This window comes from Equus quagga, chromosome 13 (genome assembly GCF_021613505.1).
Source record: "Equus quagga isolate Etosha38 chromosome 13, UCLA_HA_Equagga_1.0, whole genome shotgun sequence".
Lineage (NCBI taxonomy): Eukaryota > Metazoa > Chordata > Mammalia > Perissodactyla > Equidae > Equus > Equus quagga.
Genome location: NC_060279.1, coordinates 14216745 through 14235534, shown reverse-complemented (window position 1 = coordinate 14235534; position 18790 = coordinate 14216745). Strand labels below are relative to the sequence as shown.

The window sequence follows — 18790 nt, the reverse complement described above, 5'->3', positions numbered from 1 at the left end:
TGACTGATCTGATCCACCAACCGGCCATTCCCTGTCTCTCCCCCTGTCCCAGGCCTCCCTATTCCCTGAGACACAATGCTATTGAAATTAGGCCAACTGATAAGCATTCAATGGCCTCTCAGTGTTCAAGTGAAAGGAAAAGTTGCAGTCTTACACTTTTAATCGAAAGCTAGAAATGATAAAGCTGACTGAGGAAGGTATGTTGAAGCCAAAATAAGACAAAAACTAGGCCTCTTGCACCAAACAGTTAGCCAAGTTGTAAATGCAAAGGAAAGGTTCTTGAAGAAAATTAAAAGTGCTACTCCACTGAACATACAAATAAGAAAGTGAAACAGCCTTATTGCTGATCTGGAGAAAGTTTTAGTGGTCTGGATAGAAGATCACACCAGTCACAACATTCTCTCAACCAAAGCCTAATCCAGAGCAAGGCCCTAACTCTCTTCAATTCTGTGAAACCTGAGAGAAGTGAGGAAGCTGTAGAAGAAAAGTCTGAAGTTGGAAGAGGTTGGTTCATGAGGTTTAAGGAAAGAAGCCATCTTCAAAACATAAAAGTGCAAGGTGAAGTGCTCAGAGCGAAGTGCTCATGTAGAAGCCGCAGCAAGTTATCCAGAAGATCTAGCTAAGGTAACTAATGAAGGGGCTAAACAACAGATTTTTTATGCAGACGAAACAGTCTGATATTGGAAGATGTCATCTAGGACTTTCATGAGTCACTGCCTGGTTTCAAAGCTTCAAACCACAGGTTGATTCTCTTGTTAGCAGCTAATGCAGCTGGTGACTTAAAGCTGAAGTCAGTGCTCATCTACTGTTCTGAAAATCCTAAGGCCCATAAGAATTATACTAAATCTACTCTGCCTGTGCTCTGTAAATGGAACAACAAAGCCTGGATGACAGCACATTTGTTTACAACATGGTTTACGGAATATTTTAAGCCCACCATTGAGACCTACTGCTCAGAAAAAAAAAGATTCCTTTCAAAATATTACTGCTCATTGACAATGCACCTGGTCCCTCAAGAGCTCTGATGGAGATGCACAATGAGATCAGTGTTGTTTTCACGCCTGCTAACACAACATCCGTTCTGCTGCCCATGGATCATGGAGCAATTTCAACTTCGAAATCTTATTATTTAAGAAATAAACTTCATAAGACTACAGCGCTGCCATAGATAGTGATTCCTCTGACAGATCTGGGCAAGGTAAATTGAAAACCTTCTGAAAAGGATTCACCATTCTAAATACCATTAAGAACACTTGTGATGCCTGGGAAGAGGTCAAAATGTCAACATCAACGGGAATTTGGAAGAAGTTTATTCCAACTCTCATGGTTGACTTGGAGTTGTTCTAGACTTCAGTGGAGGAAGTAACTGCAGATGTGGTGGAAATAGCAAGAGAACTAGAATCAGAAGTAGAGCCTGAAGATACCACTGAATTGTTGCCATCTCATGATAAAACTTTAATGGATGAGCAAAGAAAGTGGTTTCTTAAGATGGAATCTTCTCCTGGTGAAGATGCTGTGAAGACTGTTGAAACAAAGAGTTTAGAATATGACATCAAATTAGTTGATAAAGCAGCAGCAGGGTTTGAGAGAACTGACGCCAATTCTGAAAGAAGTTCTATTGTGCATAAAATACTATGAAACAGCATCACATGCTACAGAGAAAACGTTCATAAAAGGAAAAGTCAACGGACAGGGCAAATTTCACTGTGGTGCTATTTTAAGAAACTGCCACAGCCACTCCAGCCTTCAGCAACCACCAGCCTGCTGAGTCAGGGACCATCAACATGGAGGCAAGACCCTCCACCAGCAAAAAGATTATGACTCACTGAAGGCTCAGATGATGGTTAGCATTTTTTAGTAGTAAAGTATTTTTAAATTAAGGTACATAGATTTTTTTTAAACATAATGCTGTTATATGATTAACAGACTATAGTATAGTATAAATGTAACTTTTATATTACATTTAATATTACAGGAAACCAAAAAAGTTCGTGTGACTCACTTTATTGTGATACTCACTTCGTTAACAGTGTTCTGGAACTGAACCTGCAATATCTCCAAGGTATGCCTGTATATCAAGAAGGTAGCAACACCAAAACTCTCTCAAAGTGGTTTACCAAATTATAAAACTTCTGTTCTAGTTCTTTGGGTAACCAATTCTCTGCAGCACAACTTCAAGGCATTTATCAGAGGACAGATAACTGTTCTTATCTCTAAATCTTCCTTTGCAACAAGATACAGAACCAGAAGATCAGAGAGAAGAAGCAAGAGACAAATGTACAAAAAGAAGTATCAAAACTAATAATTTATAGGCATATAGAACAAACTCATTAAACATTCATAGATTAAGCAGTGATTCTAACAATCAGAATAGTTTTATTTTTTTTTAATTCAAGCTAATAATTAACAAAAGCAACAAAAAATACTCACTCTAAGAGAGACTGCCTTACAACAAAAATCTTTCCATGTTCTGGAGGTGCTCTCAGATCTCTGAGAAGAGCAAAAAATTAAAACAAAATATAAGTACCTCAAGTATGATAAGAAATTTAAACCTACGGATAAGAGAAAGAATGTTACCAACTATAGCATGTAACATCAACAGCCTTCTCACTATGATCCAGGTACTGTGTTAAGGGTTTTACGCGTGTTACCTCATTTACTCCTTCTGAACATGCTATGAGATAGGTACACGCAAATCTGGTTTGGAAGAGACGCGAGGCACACCTAACTAGAGCAGCATTCAAAGGGGCCCCATAGCCCACCTATGGAAATGCATTCCTGGCAACACACACTGAACACCATTCCACCTTCTCCTAGATATCCAGGAGGTCAGACAGGCCCCCAGCCATACTTTACTTCAGTTGACATACTGTTATTGGTCAGTCCTCCAAATCTGCATGATGTTTAAGATTCCCTCCCTAATTTCAAAAGACTTCCAACAACCCTCAAAAGCCTACTGATCTTAAAGGTTGCCTCTAGTTACTAAAATCACGCATCTTAACATCTAGCATTATCATCTTCTTTAAGGCTTTTTGCACTACTGCCAGCACTTCTTTCGACTATTTCTGGTTAAAACTGTCCTCCAGAATGGGAGAGACTGACAGAGACCACAGAAGCATAAACCCAAGGAAAGCACGGAATGGCAAATTAGTACACACTGGCCTTTGACAGCCATCCCTCTACTGCTCTGGATGACTGACCAATTGGAAACACATATACTAATTGAACTGTACTTTATTACAAGTATTGTATAGAGCACAATACAGAGTCAGTATAATGATGTGCTGAAAAGCACAGACTCTGAATTCAAATTCCAGCTGTGTATTCCTGGACAACAGTTAACTGCTCTCTGCTTCAGTTCCTGATATGTAATATGCAGACAGTTACAGTGTCTACCTCACAGAGTCCTTGTTTGGTTTAAATGTAAAGTATCCAACAAGTGTGGGCTCTATTATTTTATTAGTGTAGTCTTAAATGAGGTATGCATGTTTATTATAATGCACACATTAAGATGAAGAAGCTTGCCCTTCAAATATTTAAATAATTTGCCTAAGTCAACACACAGATAAGAAAAAGTGGTGCTAGGAGGTGAATCTAGGCATTTTTATGGCAATTCTGTCCACTGAGCTATAGAAGAGTAGATGTTTGCATTAAAAGAACTAATACTCATACTTACTTAGCTCTATGGTTGTTCTCTCCTTTAAGAACAGAAAAGGTTGTGACAGCACATCCACCATTGTCTAATGATGCTGATTTTTCAATGAGATTGGTCACAAAATCATCAAAGTGACTGCCAACTTCCTTCATAAAAAATGGCTTTAATTCCTAGAATTTTAAAACAAATAAAGGAAAATATTAGGAACTAACAAATGCTGATGAGTTATTACCATTTTTCTAAAGGGTTCTCTTTAACAGAGCTGGATCAAAAGAAATCCATGTTAAGTGAGTTCAGAGTAAAAACACAAAAATGACTTCTATTGCTAACCTTAGTTTCAGAAATGGCTACTGGAAAAGCAACATGATGATTTATGTATTTTTAAAGATTTATAACCTTTTAAGCATAAATCAAGATATCAAAACAATCACCTACTAAATGAACTCCTACGAATGATATACAAAAGCAGAATAACAGAAATGATAAAAATGATAGTCTATTTTTTTCTCATCAAGTTTTATCTGGAAAACAATAAAAAGTAAAAACCAGGGGGTTGGCCCCGTGGCCGGGTAGTTAAGTTCACGCGTTCCGCTGCAGGCAGCCCAGTGTTTCATTGGTTCGAATCGTGGGCGCAGACATGGCACTGCTCATCAAGCCACGCTGAGGTGGCATCCCACATGCCACAACTAGAAGGGCCCACAATGAAGAATATACAACTATGTACGGGGGGGCTTTGGGGAGAAAAAGGAAAAAATAATAAAATCTTTAAAAGAAAATAAGTAAAAACCAGTATCAGATCACCATTAATTTTAAGTCCCCTTTCTTCTCAAGCAATACCTTGACCCCCAATATAAAAAAATATTTATATTTTATATCATGTCATTACTGTATGACACCAACATTTACAAAATAATGTTTATTCCTACCTCCATAGCTATATATTTATCTCACCAAAACACACATAATTTCATAATATAAAATTGTTATACATTTTGGTCCCAGACAATCTTCAACATCTTAAAACTTACATATCCACAAGTTTTTGAGAAGTATTAAGCAAAAAAAGTTTCTTCAGATAATAACAGATGACCTACTGTGGATGCTCAAATTATAAATTTGGATATTTTTAAACTGATAGGGCCCATCTATATAAAGAAAGCAAGTGTTACTTACAAATTCCTTAAGAAAAAAAAAAGTGCCTTTTGCTCCAACTAAATTATTTAGATTGAACCTAAAATATCTCAAGTAGCATTTTTCCAGGTTCTGTTTTATCACAAGTTTCACCAAGTCCTTTAAAAGTAAAGCCTAAAGGGGCCGGCCCAGTTGCATAGTGGTTAAGCTCATGCTCTCCACTTCAGCAGCCCAGGGTTCGCAGGTTCAGATCCTGGGTGCAGACATAGCACTGCTCATCAAGCCACACTGTGACAGCATCCTACATAAAAAAAATAGAAGACTGACACAAATGTTAGCTCAGGGCTAATCTTCCTCACCAAGAAAAAAGAGTAATGCCTAAAGAGGAGTGGGTCAGCATCATGGCAGAGTGAGCTCTTTCCTTAGACTCTTCCTCCTAAGATATAATGAAAATGACATTCATAAACTAACAGAGAACATTCACAGAACACAGAAGACATCTGAGAGAACCACGGAATCATACATGTGAAGGTGGAGATGCTGCACCTCCTGAAAGGAAGTGGGGGAAGGTAAGAAGATCCCCTCTTCCTCCCGAACAGCAGCACACCAGGGCACGGGAACGTGCGTGGCTCTGAGAAGAGAGAGGGGAGGAGCAGCTCTCCACAGGAACACCTTTGCTCTCCACATTCCCTCACAGCCAGTGGGAAAGGCCCACACAAAGGTGGCTAAGCTATTGAGGGAGTGTCTTCATTAAGCCAGCACCCCAAGAAAGCAGAGAGTGAGGGCAGAGTGAGAAAGCCCCCGGGAATATGCACGTGAAAGAAAGCACCCATACCCCCTGCCCATCGCTCCAGTTCAGCCAGTCGGCCAGAATGCCCATAAATACATTAGAAAAGCAGCAGCATTGAGCGAGCTAGCCGGCAATTACAGACAAGGCTGTCAGCGTAGATTCTAAGAGCAGGCTCAGATGCCAGCGATTGTGGCAAGCTCAGAATACACAGCCCCTGACCCACCCCCAGTGACAGTAGGTGGAATCTGTGACTATGCAAAGGCACAACTCCATGCCATCAAACAGTATGAAAAAATACATTACTACTCCAAACCAGAAGGAAAATGACAAGCACCCAGAAATCAATCCTGAAGGCAGAGAAATTTACAATCTAAATGACAGAGAACTCAAAATAGCAACCATAAAAAAAGTCAGTGAGTTACAAGAAAACACAGATAAACCATTCAATGAAATCAGGAACAAAATTAATGAACAGAGGGAATTCTTCACAAAAGAGATTGAAACAATACAAAAAAACCAATCAGATATGTTGGAAAGGAAAAACACAATGGATGAGATAAAGAAAAATCTAGAATCCCTGAATAACAGAGCTGATATAGTGGAGGATAGACTTAGCAGTCTGGAGGACAGAAATATAGAAAAGCTATAGATGGAGGACGAGAGAGAATTAAGACTAAAAAGAAATGAAGAGGGGCCAGCCCGGTGGTGCAGCGGTTAAGTGCACACATTCCGCTTCAGCAGCCTGGGGTTCACCAGTTCGGATCCCAGGGGCAGATGTGTCACTACTTAGCATGCCATGCTGTGGTAGGTATCCCACATATAAAGTGGAGGAAGATGGGCATGGATGTTAGCTCAGGGCCAGCCTTCCTCAGCAAAATGAGGAGGATTGGCAGTAGTTAGCTCAGGGTTAATCTTCCTAAAAAAAAAAAAAGAGAGAGAGAGAGAGAAATGAAGAAATATCCAACTCAATTAGGAAATGCAACATAAGAATTATACGTATTCCAGAGGAGAAGAGAGGGAAATGGAGCAGAAAGCTTCCTCAAAGAAATAACAGCTGAGAACTTCCCAAACCTGGGGAAGGAGCTGGAAATACAAGTAAAAGAAGTTAAAAGAACTCCTAATTATACCAATGTAAAAAGACTTTATCCAAGGCATGTATTGGTAGAACCAGCAAAGTCAATGACAGAGAAAAAATGTAAAGGGCAGCAAGACAGAAAAAAATAACCTATCAAGGGACCCCTATCAGGCTTTGGGTGGATTTCTCAGCAGAAACCTCACAGGCTGAGACAGTGGAATGATATATTCAAAATTCTGAAAGACAAAAACTTTTGGCCAAGAATACTCTAACAAAAATATCCTTCAGATATGATGGAGTAATAAAAACTTTCCCAGATAAACAAAAGCTGAGGGAGTTCATCACCACAAGATACCCCCCGCCCCAAGAAGTGATCAAGATCATCACACCTGAAGAAAAAATGAAAGGGTTTACAAAGCCTGGAGCAAGGAGATAAATAGGCAGACAAAATCAGAAAAGCACAGCTCTCTATCAGAACAGGTTAGCAAACACATCATTATAACATTAAAGATAAAGGGGAGGAAAACATCAAAAATAATCTCATCATTTTAACCACAAACTCACAAGACAAGACGGAAAAGTTGTGACAACAACTTAGAAGAGGAAGAGGAAAGGAATGGAATCAGCTTAGACTAAGGAAATAAGAGGCTATCAGAAAACAGACTATCTCACCTACGAGATTTTAAAACAAACCTCATGGTAACCACCAAGCAAATAGTCAGAGAAGAGACACAAATAATAAATAAAGAGAAAACCATCACAGAGAGCCACCAAACTGAATGGGTAGTCTGAAATACATGGGATGAGAAACAAAGGAAATAAAAACAACTGGAAAAATGAGTCATACAATGGCAACATTAAGCCCCCATGTATCAATAATCACTCCAAATGTAAATGGATTGAATTCTCCAATCAAAAGACATGGAGTGGTGGGATGGGTTAAAAAACAAGATCCAACAATACGCTGCCTCGAGGAAACACATCTCAGCTCTAAAGACAAACACAGGCTCAGAATGAAGGGACTGAAGAAGATACTCCAAGCTGATGGCAAACAAAAGAGAGCAGGCTTTGCCACACTTATTATCAGACAAAGAGTTCAAGATAAAAAAGGAAATGAGAGACAAAGAGGGGCAGTATCTAAGGAGAAAAGGGACATTCCACCAAGAGAACATAACACTTATATATGTACCCAACAGAGGAGCACCAAAGTACATAAATCAACTATTAAGTGAACTAAAGGAGATATTAACAGCAAGACAATAGTAGGGGACCCTTAACACCCCACTTACATCAATGGATAGATCATCCAGACAGAAAGTCAACAAGGAAACAGTGGCTTTAAAAGAAAAACTAGACCAGACGGACTTAACAGATATATTTATAGAAGCCAGCATCCAAAAGCAGTAGAAGAGACATTCTTCTCAAGTGCACATGGAACATTCTCAAAGATAGACCATATGTTGGGGAACAAGGTAAACCTCAATAAACTTAAAAAGAGTGAAATCATATCAAGCATCTTTTCCAACCATAATGCTATGAAACTAGAATCAACTACAAGAAAAAAGCTGAGAAAGGGACAAATATGTGGAGACTACACAACATGCTACTGAACAACAAATAGTTCAATGAGGAAATTAAAGGAAGACTCAAAAAGTATCTGGAGACACATGAAAATGAAAATACACCATACCAATTCATATGGGATGCAGCAAAAGCTGTCCTAAGAGGGAAATTCATAGTAATACAGGCCCACCTTAAAAAAAGAAAAACCTCAAACAAACAATCTTAAACTACACCTAACAGAACTGGGAAAAGAAGAAAAAACAAAGCCTGAAGTCAGCAGAAGGAGAAAAATAAAAATTAGAGCAAAAATAAATGAAATTGAAGCCAAAAAACAGTAGAAAGGATCAACGAAACTAAGAGCTGGTTCTTTGAGAAGATAAACAAAATGGACAAATCCCTAGCCAGACTCACTAAGAAAAAAAGAGAGAAGCCTCAAATAAATAAAATTAGAAACGAAAGAGGAGAAATTACAAATGATACCACAAAAATACAAAGACTTATAAGAGAAGGCTATGAAAAACTACACGCCAACAAATTGGACAATCTAGAAGAAATGGTAAATTCTCAAGATTCATACAAACTTCCAAAACTGAATCAAGAACAAATAGAGAAGCTGAACATACTAATCACAAACAAAGGGATTGAAACAGTAATCAAAAACCTCTCATAAAATAAAATTCCAGGACCAGATGGCTTCTCTGGAGAATTCTACCAAACATTCAAAGAAGACTTAGTACCTATCCTTCTCAAACTATTCCAAAAAGTTGAAAAAGATGGAACACTTCCTAACACATTTTAGGAGGCTAACATCACCCTGATCCCAAAGCCTGACAAGGACAACACAAAACAGGAAAATTACAGGCCAATTTCACTGATGAGCATAGATGCAAAAATCTTGCTGTTTGTAGATGACATGATTTTATATATAGAAAAAACCTAAAGAATCCATCAGAAAACTATTAGAAATAATCAACAACTACAGCAAACTTGCAGGGTACAAAATCAACTTATCAAAATCAGTTGCATTTTCATACTCTAATAACGAACTAACAGAAAGAGAACTCAACAATACAATACCATTTACAATTACAACAAAAAGAATAAAATATCTAGGATTAAATTTAACCAAGGAGGAGAAAGACCTATACAATGAAAAGTATAAGACATTACTGAAAGAAATCGATGATGACATAAAGCAATGGAAAGATATTCCATGCACATGGATTGGAAGAATAAATACAGCTAAAATGTCCATATTACCTAGAACAATCTACAGATTCAATGCAATCCCAATCAAAATCTCAATGACATCTTCACAGAAATAGAACAAAGAATCCTAAAATTCACATGGGGCAACAAAAGACCCTAAATAGCTAAAGCAATTCTGAGGAAAAACAACAAAGCTGGAGGCATTACAATCTCTGACTTCAAAAAATACTACTATTTTTTATAGTAAACAAAACAGCATGGTACTAGTACAAAAACAGACACACAGATCAATGGAACAGAACTGAAAGCCCAGAATTAAAACCACAGATCTAGGGGCAGCCAATCTTCAACAAAGGAGCCAAGAACATACAACGGCAAAAGGGAAGTCCCTTCATGCAACTCAACAACAACAACAAAACAACCTGATCAAAAAATGGGCAGAGGATATGAACAGACATTTTTCCAAAGATATACAGATGGCCAGCAGGCACATGAAAAGATGTTCAACATCACTAATCATCAGTGAAATGTAAATCAAAACTACAATAAGATATCATCTTATACCCGTTAGAATGGCTATAATTACCAAGACAAAAAATGACAAAAAATAACAAATGTTGGAGAGGATGTGGAGAAAAGGGAACCCTCATACAGTGCTGATGGGAATGCAAACTGGTGCAGCCACTATGGAAAAGCAGTATGAAGATTTCTCAATAAATTAAAAATAGAAATACCATACAACCCAGCAATTCCACTACTGAGTATTCAGCCAAAGAACCTGAAATCAACAATTCAAAGAGACTTATGCACCCCTATGTTCACTGCAGCATTATTCACAATAGCCAAGAAGTGGAAGCAGCCCAAGTGCCCATTGAGTAATGACTGGATAAAGATATGGTCTATATATACAATGGAATACTACTCAGCCATAAAAAAAAACAAAAACAAAATCGTCCCATTTGAAACAACATGGATGGACCTTGATGGTATTATGTTAAGTGAAACAAGCCAGACAAAGACAAATACCATACAATTTCACTCATATGTGGAAGATAAACTAAGATACAGACAAAGAGAACAATTTAGTGGTTACGAGGGGAAGGGGGTTGAGGGTGGGCACATTTCTATAGTGACTGACAAATAATAATGAACAACTGAAATTTTACAACGTTATAAACTATTATGACCACAATAAAAAAAAAAAGTAAAGCCTAAAAATATCAATGCAATTTAGGAAGGCTTTTCAAACTGCTCTGTTTCCCACAATTCCTAAATGCCTTTTGGGTCCTGGGCAGTGAGAATATAAGTTCCCAGCTCTCACCAGACAGCTGATGGAGATGGAAAATATAAGATACATACATATAAAAAATATAGACTAGAGTACCTAAGTATCATCTGAGCAATATAACCATGGATAAAGACTCAAAGAACATATAAGAGTTTAGCAAACAAAGAAAGCAAGGATAAGATGATTGGAAATGTATTTTTTGAGCTGGGAATTGAAACCTCAAAGGACCAGTAGGATTTAAGATTAAATGAAAAGTGGCAGAAGGAGAAAAAGTGATGAAAAGCAGCAAGACAGGAAAGGATTAGCCAACAGAAAGTGTGAATGAGGGAGGTTGGTTTTAAGGACAAAATGTAGAGGACCTATGTTCCCTGGAAGAAATAAAGAGTTTTTATAGAATTATTTTTTCATATTAAGGTTATCTATATTTTATTTTGGTTCCTTTTCCTTGTTCCATTTCAATTATACGTCCATCTTCATTTTGAAATTCTTCAATAGGATGCTTCCCCAACCAAAGACAAAACAAATCCAAAAAAAAAAATAACAAAAAGAAAAAAGATTCTTTTCTCATTTCATCTCTAGAATTAGACTGAATAACAAGTAAAGGTTTTTTCCAGTTACAAAACTGTTGTCCCACATAGAAATATACTAAAAGGCAAGAAAAGAAAGAATCTGTTCACTCCACTAAGTGCTAGGTACAGTTCTGGGCACAGTTCTAGGCGCTGGAGATACAATGAACAAAACCAAATCCTTGTCTCTATGGAACTTACAATTCCCGTGGGAGTAAAGCAGAGCTATATATATATTTGAGAAAAAGCAAGGAAATAGGATGTCCTAGCTGAAGTAAAAGAGTAATAAGAGTTAAGGTCAGAAAAGAAGCGAGGGATGGCGGGAGGGGGCTAAACCAACACTTCACCCCTACTCACATCAGTCTACGGAAATTTCACTCAACATTAAAAAGGAAGCCTGCAATCTTGAGACGTGGCAAAGGGAACCAAGCCATTTCTTTTAGCTAGGATTCCTCATACTCTGGAACCAGTCCCCTTTCCAATTAAGTACTGGGTCGAGTAGACCAGAAGCATGAAAAAAACCACGATGAACGTTATACAAATGTCAGAAAAGCTGCTGAAATCAGGTCCTAATCCACCCAGCTCAAGTTAAATAGAGCAGTCAACTTCTCACGGCACAAGCTCTTGTGCCTTACTCACTACTTGCCCACAGACAAGGCTTTGCCGTACATTCCAAAGAACTTGAAACTTCTACGACAATCTCCTTACCTTCACCCTGCTTATCAATTGTACCCTTTTTCCCCCTTCCTCCTATTCCCTTCCTTTCCTTCCCATACTCCAAAACTCCTACCTTCTCTGCTTGCACACTCACTCCAGAACTAAGGGGATCCCTTGTTATCCCAACCTGCTATCTGATCTCAGGGACCAAAGAGATCTGGATAACAAGCAGTACTTCTACTATTCAGCACCTGTGCTGGTGAACAAGACACATGCAGCCTTGCTCTCACTGAGCTCACTGTCCATCAGTGAGGAAAGACATTAGTTATTAATGGTGCAGTGAATGCCACAAGGAAAAACCAGTTCAGAGTGATAGGAGAACAGAGAGAGAAAAGAGAAAGTCTAAGAATAAATATCACAGGCATCTCAATAGTGTGAGGGCCAGTATAAGGTGGTGACAGATGTCAAGTCTCCTCGAAAGTTTCTTTCACAACTCCCTCCCCATCCCCCAATCTATGACTCCAAACTGTGACACCTCAGACAGAACAGAACACTGCTTTGGCATGCTGAGCAAAAAGGTCCCTATTTTAATGATTAATTCATGTCTTCTTTTCCTGCAGTAAAACTTGTATATGTGGGTAGTTCAGGAATCCATACTCGAGCTAGTACAATATTAAGGAAAAAGACATCTTTAGTGCTGATAAGAACTAGTAAAAGAAATATATAAGCTTCCAGCCAGGCAGACCTGGGTTCAAATTCTACCTCTACCACTTGAGTGTGGCCTCAGGCAGGCTATTTCACTTTTCTGAGCAGTTACTTATGTGAAAAATTTAAATGAATAACATCTAACTTGCTAAACTGTTCTATCAACTCTAAAAAAAGGCCCCAAAACAAAAAAACCTGCAAAAACGCATAGCACAGTATCTAACACAGTTATCACTCTGCAGATATTTGTTACTCTGCCCCCGCCCACTGTCAGAGCTAACCTATGAAGAAAAAAACAATAAAACAATGTACAATAAAAACTACAATTTAAGTAAATTCTATCATTTAGTGCTATTACTATTAGAAGGTTAACTATTTAAACCTACCACATTCCTATACACAGTATTATACTACCTAGATGCCTAATGTTTATTTCTCATTGGCTTTCTCTTCTTTCTCTGAGGAATTAAAGTTGATAGAAGCTGCTCTACTGGTAGACACAAGGAAGAACTCTGTTGTTGACACCACTCCGTCTCCTCAGCCTTCTCCTTTCATGTATCCAAGGACTGAGGAAAATAAAGAGTTACTGCTTTGCGCTGGCCCCATGGCTGAGTGTTAAAGTTCCATGCACTCTGCTTTGGCAGCCCAGGTTTGCAGGTTCCATCCCAGGCATGGACCTGCACCACTCATCAGCCATGCTGTGACAGCAGCCCACATACAAAATAGAGGAAAACTGGCACAGATGTTAGCTCAGGGCTAATCTTCCTCAAGCTAAAAAAGAGGAAGACTGGCAACAGATGTTAGCTCAGGGTGAATCTTCCTCAGCAACAAAAAAAAAAAAGACTGCTTATTACTATCATTCCCTTTCTAAGAGGGAATATAGAAGAATATAGTACAAGACGTGCTCCACTTCTACCTTCTTCTGAGTTCTTCTATAACCTGAAACTGGCATTAATTAGAACTTCAAAATATGATCACAATAAATCTGAATAATGTCTAATATCAGTAACCTGAAAAGGAGGTTGAAGGTTATTAAGTTTTCTAATTTGCTTATCTTCTCAATCTCGTCTCTATTAATTTCATCCAGCCCATGGACTATGATTGTCACAGCACAATGAGAGATGGAAAGAAGGATGACGGAAGGAGGAGGCAGATAGTTAACTAGAAACTAGAAAAGCTGGGTGCTTAGATAATACATTAAACAGAATCACCATATTTTAGCACGCAAATAAACCTCATTTTTTAAATAAGCAGCTGAACTACACAACCTTTAAGATTCTAAGAATGGGGAACAACAACCACGAAGCAGAGACCCTACAGTTGGAACACACACTGAAGGCACGCATGAGTGATCAGAGATGAGGCTAGAGAAGCAAACAGGGGCTAGATCATGACAGGCCTTCAAGCCATTGTACGAATTCTTCATTTTATCCTAAGGGCAACTGGAAACCAATGTTTTAAGCACAAGGTTTGTAAACATTTTCAGATTTGCATTTTAGAAAGATAACTCTTTTTTTCTTTTTTTTTTTTAAAGATTGGCACCTGGGCTAACAACTGTTGCCAATCTTTTTTTTTTTTTTTTCCCTGCTTTATTTCCCCAAACTCTCCCCGTACACAGTTGTATATCTTAGTTGCAGGTCCTTCTAGTTGTGGGACATGGGACGCTGCCTCAATGGGGCCTGACGAGCGGTGCCATGTGCGCGCCCAGGATCCGAACCCTGGGCCGCCGCAGCGGAGCGCGCAAACTTAACCATTCGGCCACGGAGCCGGCCCCGAAAGGTAACTCTTCTAAAAAGGCTTCTAAGCAGAGGTTACTTTGGACTCAGTCTTAAAACGAGAAAAGAGCAGGGTCATTTACTGATAGATAAACAATCCTTTCAAAGGCAAAGAGGCATGAAAAAATAAAAAAGCAGGCTCAGAGAAAGAAACACAAAGTAAAAATGTATACTGAGTACAGAGTATAAAAAATTATCCTGAGGGGCCAGCCAGGTGGCACAGCAGTTAAGTGCGCACTTTCCACTTTGGTGGCCCAGGGTTCACCGGTGCAGATCCTGGGCACAGACCTACGCACCGCTTGTCAAGCCACACTGTGGCAGGCGTCCCACATATAAAGTAGAGGAAGATGAGCATGGATGTTAGCTCAGCGCCAGTCTTCCTCATCAAAAAAAAAAAAAGCGGATTGGCTGCAGATGTTAGTTCAGAGCTAATCTTCCTCAAAAACAAAATTATAATCTGACTACACAAGATCATATTGCCAGTCCATGAATTACTTGTTTCTCTGACTCACTACCTGGCTTTCCACAGAGAAATCTTTTAACCTCACAGTGGCATGGAACCAGGAATCTGACCTTTTTGAGCAAAACAGCTAAGAGAATAGGTAATCCAGCCATACACCGCATAATGACATTTCAGTCAATGAAGGACTGCATATACGACGGTGGTCCCTTAAGATTAGTACCATACAGCCTGGGTGTGGTAGGCTGTATCATCTAGGTTTGTGTAAGTACACTCTATGATGTTCGCACAATGACCAAATCACCTAAGGGCGCAATTCTCAGAACCTGTGCCCATCGTGAAGCGACACGTGTGTACAGTGTTTAGGTCTTACACTAAATTGACTCCTAAAGAGGAGTCTCCCCTGACAATTCGCTCTCAAGTTACTGCACCTTATCCTTTTCCTTCATTGCACTTAATACAATTTGAAATTCTATATATTTCAATTTTTTGGTCTCTTAATATCTGCTTCCCCAATCTGACTTTAAACACCATGTCTTTTTGTTAACCACTGTACATCCAGCTCTCAGCAAAGCAACCGGCAAGACTGCAGGTGTTAAATATATTTCCCAACAGCTTTTGAAACCAACCTCTGGCATGAAAACTCCTACTCATAACACCACTGGCTGTATCCAATGTCTGATAAAGCAGAAGGTAATTATCTTAAAAAACCACCTAGCCCTGATTTCTTTCTAGAAGCCATGAAGGGAAAGAGACTGCAAATCACTATTGTTGCTATTGTTGGTAATGGCTGTTATTTATTGTATGACTGCTATATGCTAGATACTCTCTTAGGGGCTTTTCTATTTTATTTCTAGTCTTAAAATAATCTCTGAAGTAGACAATATAATTCCTATTTTACATATTAGGAGATCTCGGCTTGAACAAATAAAGTGATGTGGCTTGCCCAAAGTCACAGAACTTGTAAGCTGTAGAACCAGGATCAGGTCTACACGACCTCCGAGTTCACATGACATTATACTGCTTTCCACTGTACTTTATCTGAAATATTTTCTATCTGATTAGCACAAGCCAAAAGAGAAAAACCTAAAAAAAAAAGTCAATGAGGTACATGTAACCTGAAAATGGTAATCTAATAAAAAGGTGTTTAGCTTAGTTCTACTGCAAACAGTGCATTTGAAAGCAGCAATGCAGAAGTTTATAGTCCTAAACAGTGCATTGTAATAAACTCCTCCTCCATATTTAAAAATCAGAACTTGTAGGGAAGTTAAGTCTTGAGCATAATTATTACATAATCCTTAATATAGGAAGCCAAAGGTTCAAGATAAACCAGTAACTAATAAAATTAGAGCTCTGAATTATAATCCCTTTTTATTAAAAATAAAATTCATCCTGGGCTGTCTCCCAATTTAAACTAGATTATAATATTCTGGATATCACATTTTTAATCAGCTGAAATACATTTATTTACTTTAATCTACTTAGGTAGCTCCCTCATCTTAACTATTCAAATGGTATATTTTACCGTTTCTCATCATCTTTACCTACGTCCTTGACTTCTTTTTTTTTTTGGTGAGGAAGATTGTCCCTGAGCTGACAACTGTTGCCAATCTTCTTTTTGCTTGAGAGGATTGTACCTGAGCTAACACCTGTGCCAATCTTCCTCTGTTTTGTATGTGAGACACCACAGCATGGCTTGATGAGCGGTGTGTAGGTCTGCAGCCAGGATCTGAACCTGCAAACCCCAGGCCGCCAAAGCAGAGCGTGTGAACTTAATCACTATGTCACCAGGCCAACCCCCTCCTTCACTTCTTTATTAGCCACTGTTAAATGCTAGAAACCAGAAAGTAGTAAAAATACAGTCCTAACAGTTAACAAATGATACATCCATACAAATGACTAACATGAAGTCACTTTTTTAAACAACATTTTCAAAGAATATTTCAACACCAAAAAAACACAAAATAATGTTAAGAAAAATATACAAACTGAACATATAAACTGATGCTGATTTTGCTAATGTATCTATGATGCACATGCCCGTATGTGTCTACATGGATCTGTGTGTGATGGAAAAGGAAAACAAATTATTGGGAGAAAATAAACCAAAATGTTATCTCCAAGGGGCAGGCATATGGGTGATGACTGTTTCCTTTTTATACTTGTCTCTTATAAATTTTCTGCAATGAGCCTGTACTACTTCTATAATCAGAAAAAAGCTACTTTATGTAAGAAAATATATCCCTCCTCTTCTTAAAGCAATCCTATATGGTAGCACAACATTAAAATAAAATGTTAACAAACCTTGGCCATATTTTTTTAAAGAATGTATTCATCTAAGATGCCACTGATTTTTGTTTGGTACTAAGAAAGAAAAAAGCTGCCAAGTGAATTACACTAAATAGCACAGTGTTTTCTCATTTTCAGAGATATTAAAATAATAGAAAAAAATGTGTTCAACCAATGATATGCAGAATATTACCAGTAATGTGACTAGTTTTGACGTTTTGGATTCTCATTAACTGTAAAATAGAGAGTAACTATCATCTCTAAGGTCTTCGATAGAGCTCTAAAATCATGTAATTTCTTATCACAAATATCAACTTACACTGACATCATTTTACAGCTTTCAAAGGTAGGTAAATGAGAAAAGGCAGAAAGTGAAATATTAGAACAATATAGTCACACTTACATAGCCAAAAGAAGCTAAGATTTGACCAGACAATCAGGGGCAGGAAAGTAAAACAGACAGTTGTAGCAGAGGTGTTAGCTGTCAACCTATCATCCCTCACCCTCTTCCTTAGTACTAGAATCCCTGACTTTGTCCTGGGTACATGACTGCTCAGAATAAATAAATTTCCCAGTCTCCTTTTGCACCTATGTGGCCACATGACTAAGTGCTTGCCAATGAGATACAGGCAGGATTAGCTTGATAAAACCTCGAGAAAACTTCCTTAAAAAATAGCTGCTATCTGTTCCTTTACCTCCTTCTTTCCCTACCTCAGTTCTACTCCTTGGAACTCATGAAATGGCCGGAGCCACTGGGACAATGAGAAGGAGGATCACAGCCTATGAGACAGGGAGGTAAAAGGAACAGGGTCCCTGAGCCCCATGGAGTCACCATACTAGTTGTGGACTTCCCAACTCTGGATCACTAACATGAGAGAGAAATATACTTCTAATCTTGTTTAAGAGACAATTACTTGTGTTCCTCTTGTGTTACTATCACAGCACAACCTAATCTCACCTTATATAACAATCAAAAAATTTCTGGGCAGAAATTACTTAGACTTATCTCTCCAGCAGTCTGCCAAGAAATCAAATTTTAGAAGAGGTTACTCGAATGACTAATAAACCATGAAGAGAAGTCCTCATTGCAGACATGCCATCTGAGTCTTACTCATCACAGTTTGCTTATTTAATGGTTGGGCAATAGCATAAGGTATTGATGTGAAAAATACTTGCAACACTATATAAGAAGCAAAGAAAACATGTTGCGACAAATATGTATTTTTAAGAAGTGGAAATAGAAAGTAATTTTTCATCCCTTTAATTTTCACATTAGACCTAACATTCTCTTTATAAAATTGTATACATTAATAAAAGTTCTACAAATATTGAGAGTAAAGACACTCTCTTTTCTTTTTTCAACATATTTCCTTTTCTCTGGAAACTGTCCTCAAAGGTGAGAGCAGGCACCCAGTCTCCAGGACAGGGCTGTACTAAATGGCCCCGCCCTTCTGGCCAAAATCCAATCCTCTCGCTCAGAAATCTGAAACTCTGAGTTTAGAAAGACTGAGAGGAAATCTTTTTTTTTTTAAAGATTTTATTTTTCCTTTTTCTCCCAAAGCCCCCCAGTACACAGTTGTGTATTTTTAGTTGTGGGCCCTTCCAGTTGTGGCATGTGGGGCGCTGC

At 38.3% G+C, this 18790-nt stretch overlaps 1 protein-coding gene across 1 annotated transcript in view; it reads right to left on the bottom strand.

Annotated features, from left to right (window-relative positions):
• The window catches only part of SOAT1 (sterol O-acyltransferase 1), an 80095-nt gene that overhangs the window by 20726 nt on the left and 40579 nt on the right, over positions 1–18790 (bottom strand). Inside the window, exons 4-5 of the mRNA XM_046682951.1 lie at positions 3677–3825; positions 2431–2490 (exon numbers count right to left, since the gene is read on the bottom strand). Of these exons, the coding sequence (XP_046538907.1) occupies positions 2431–2490; positions 3677–3825 (209 nt within the window). The remainder of the gene's footprint in view (positions 1–2430; positions 2491–3676; positions 3826–18790) is intronic.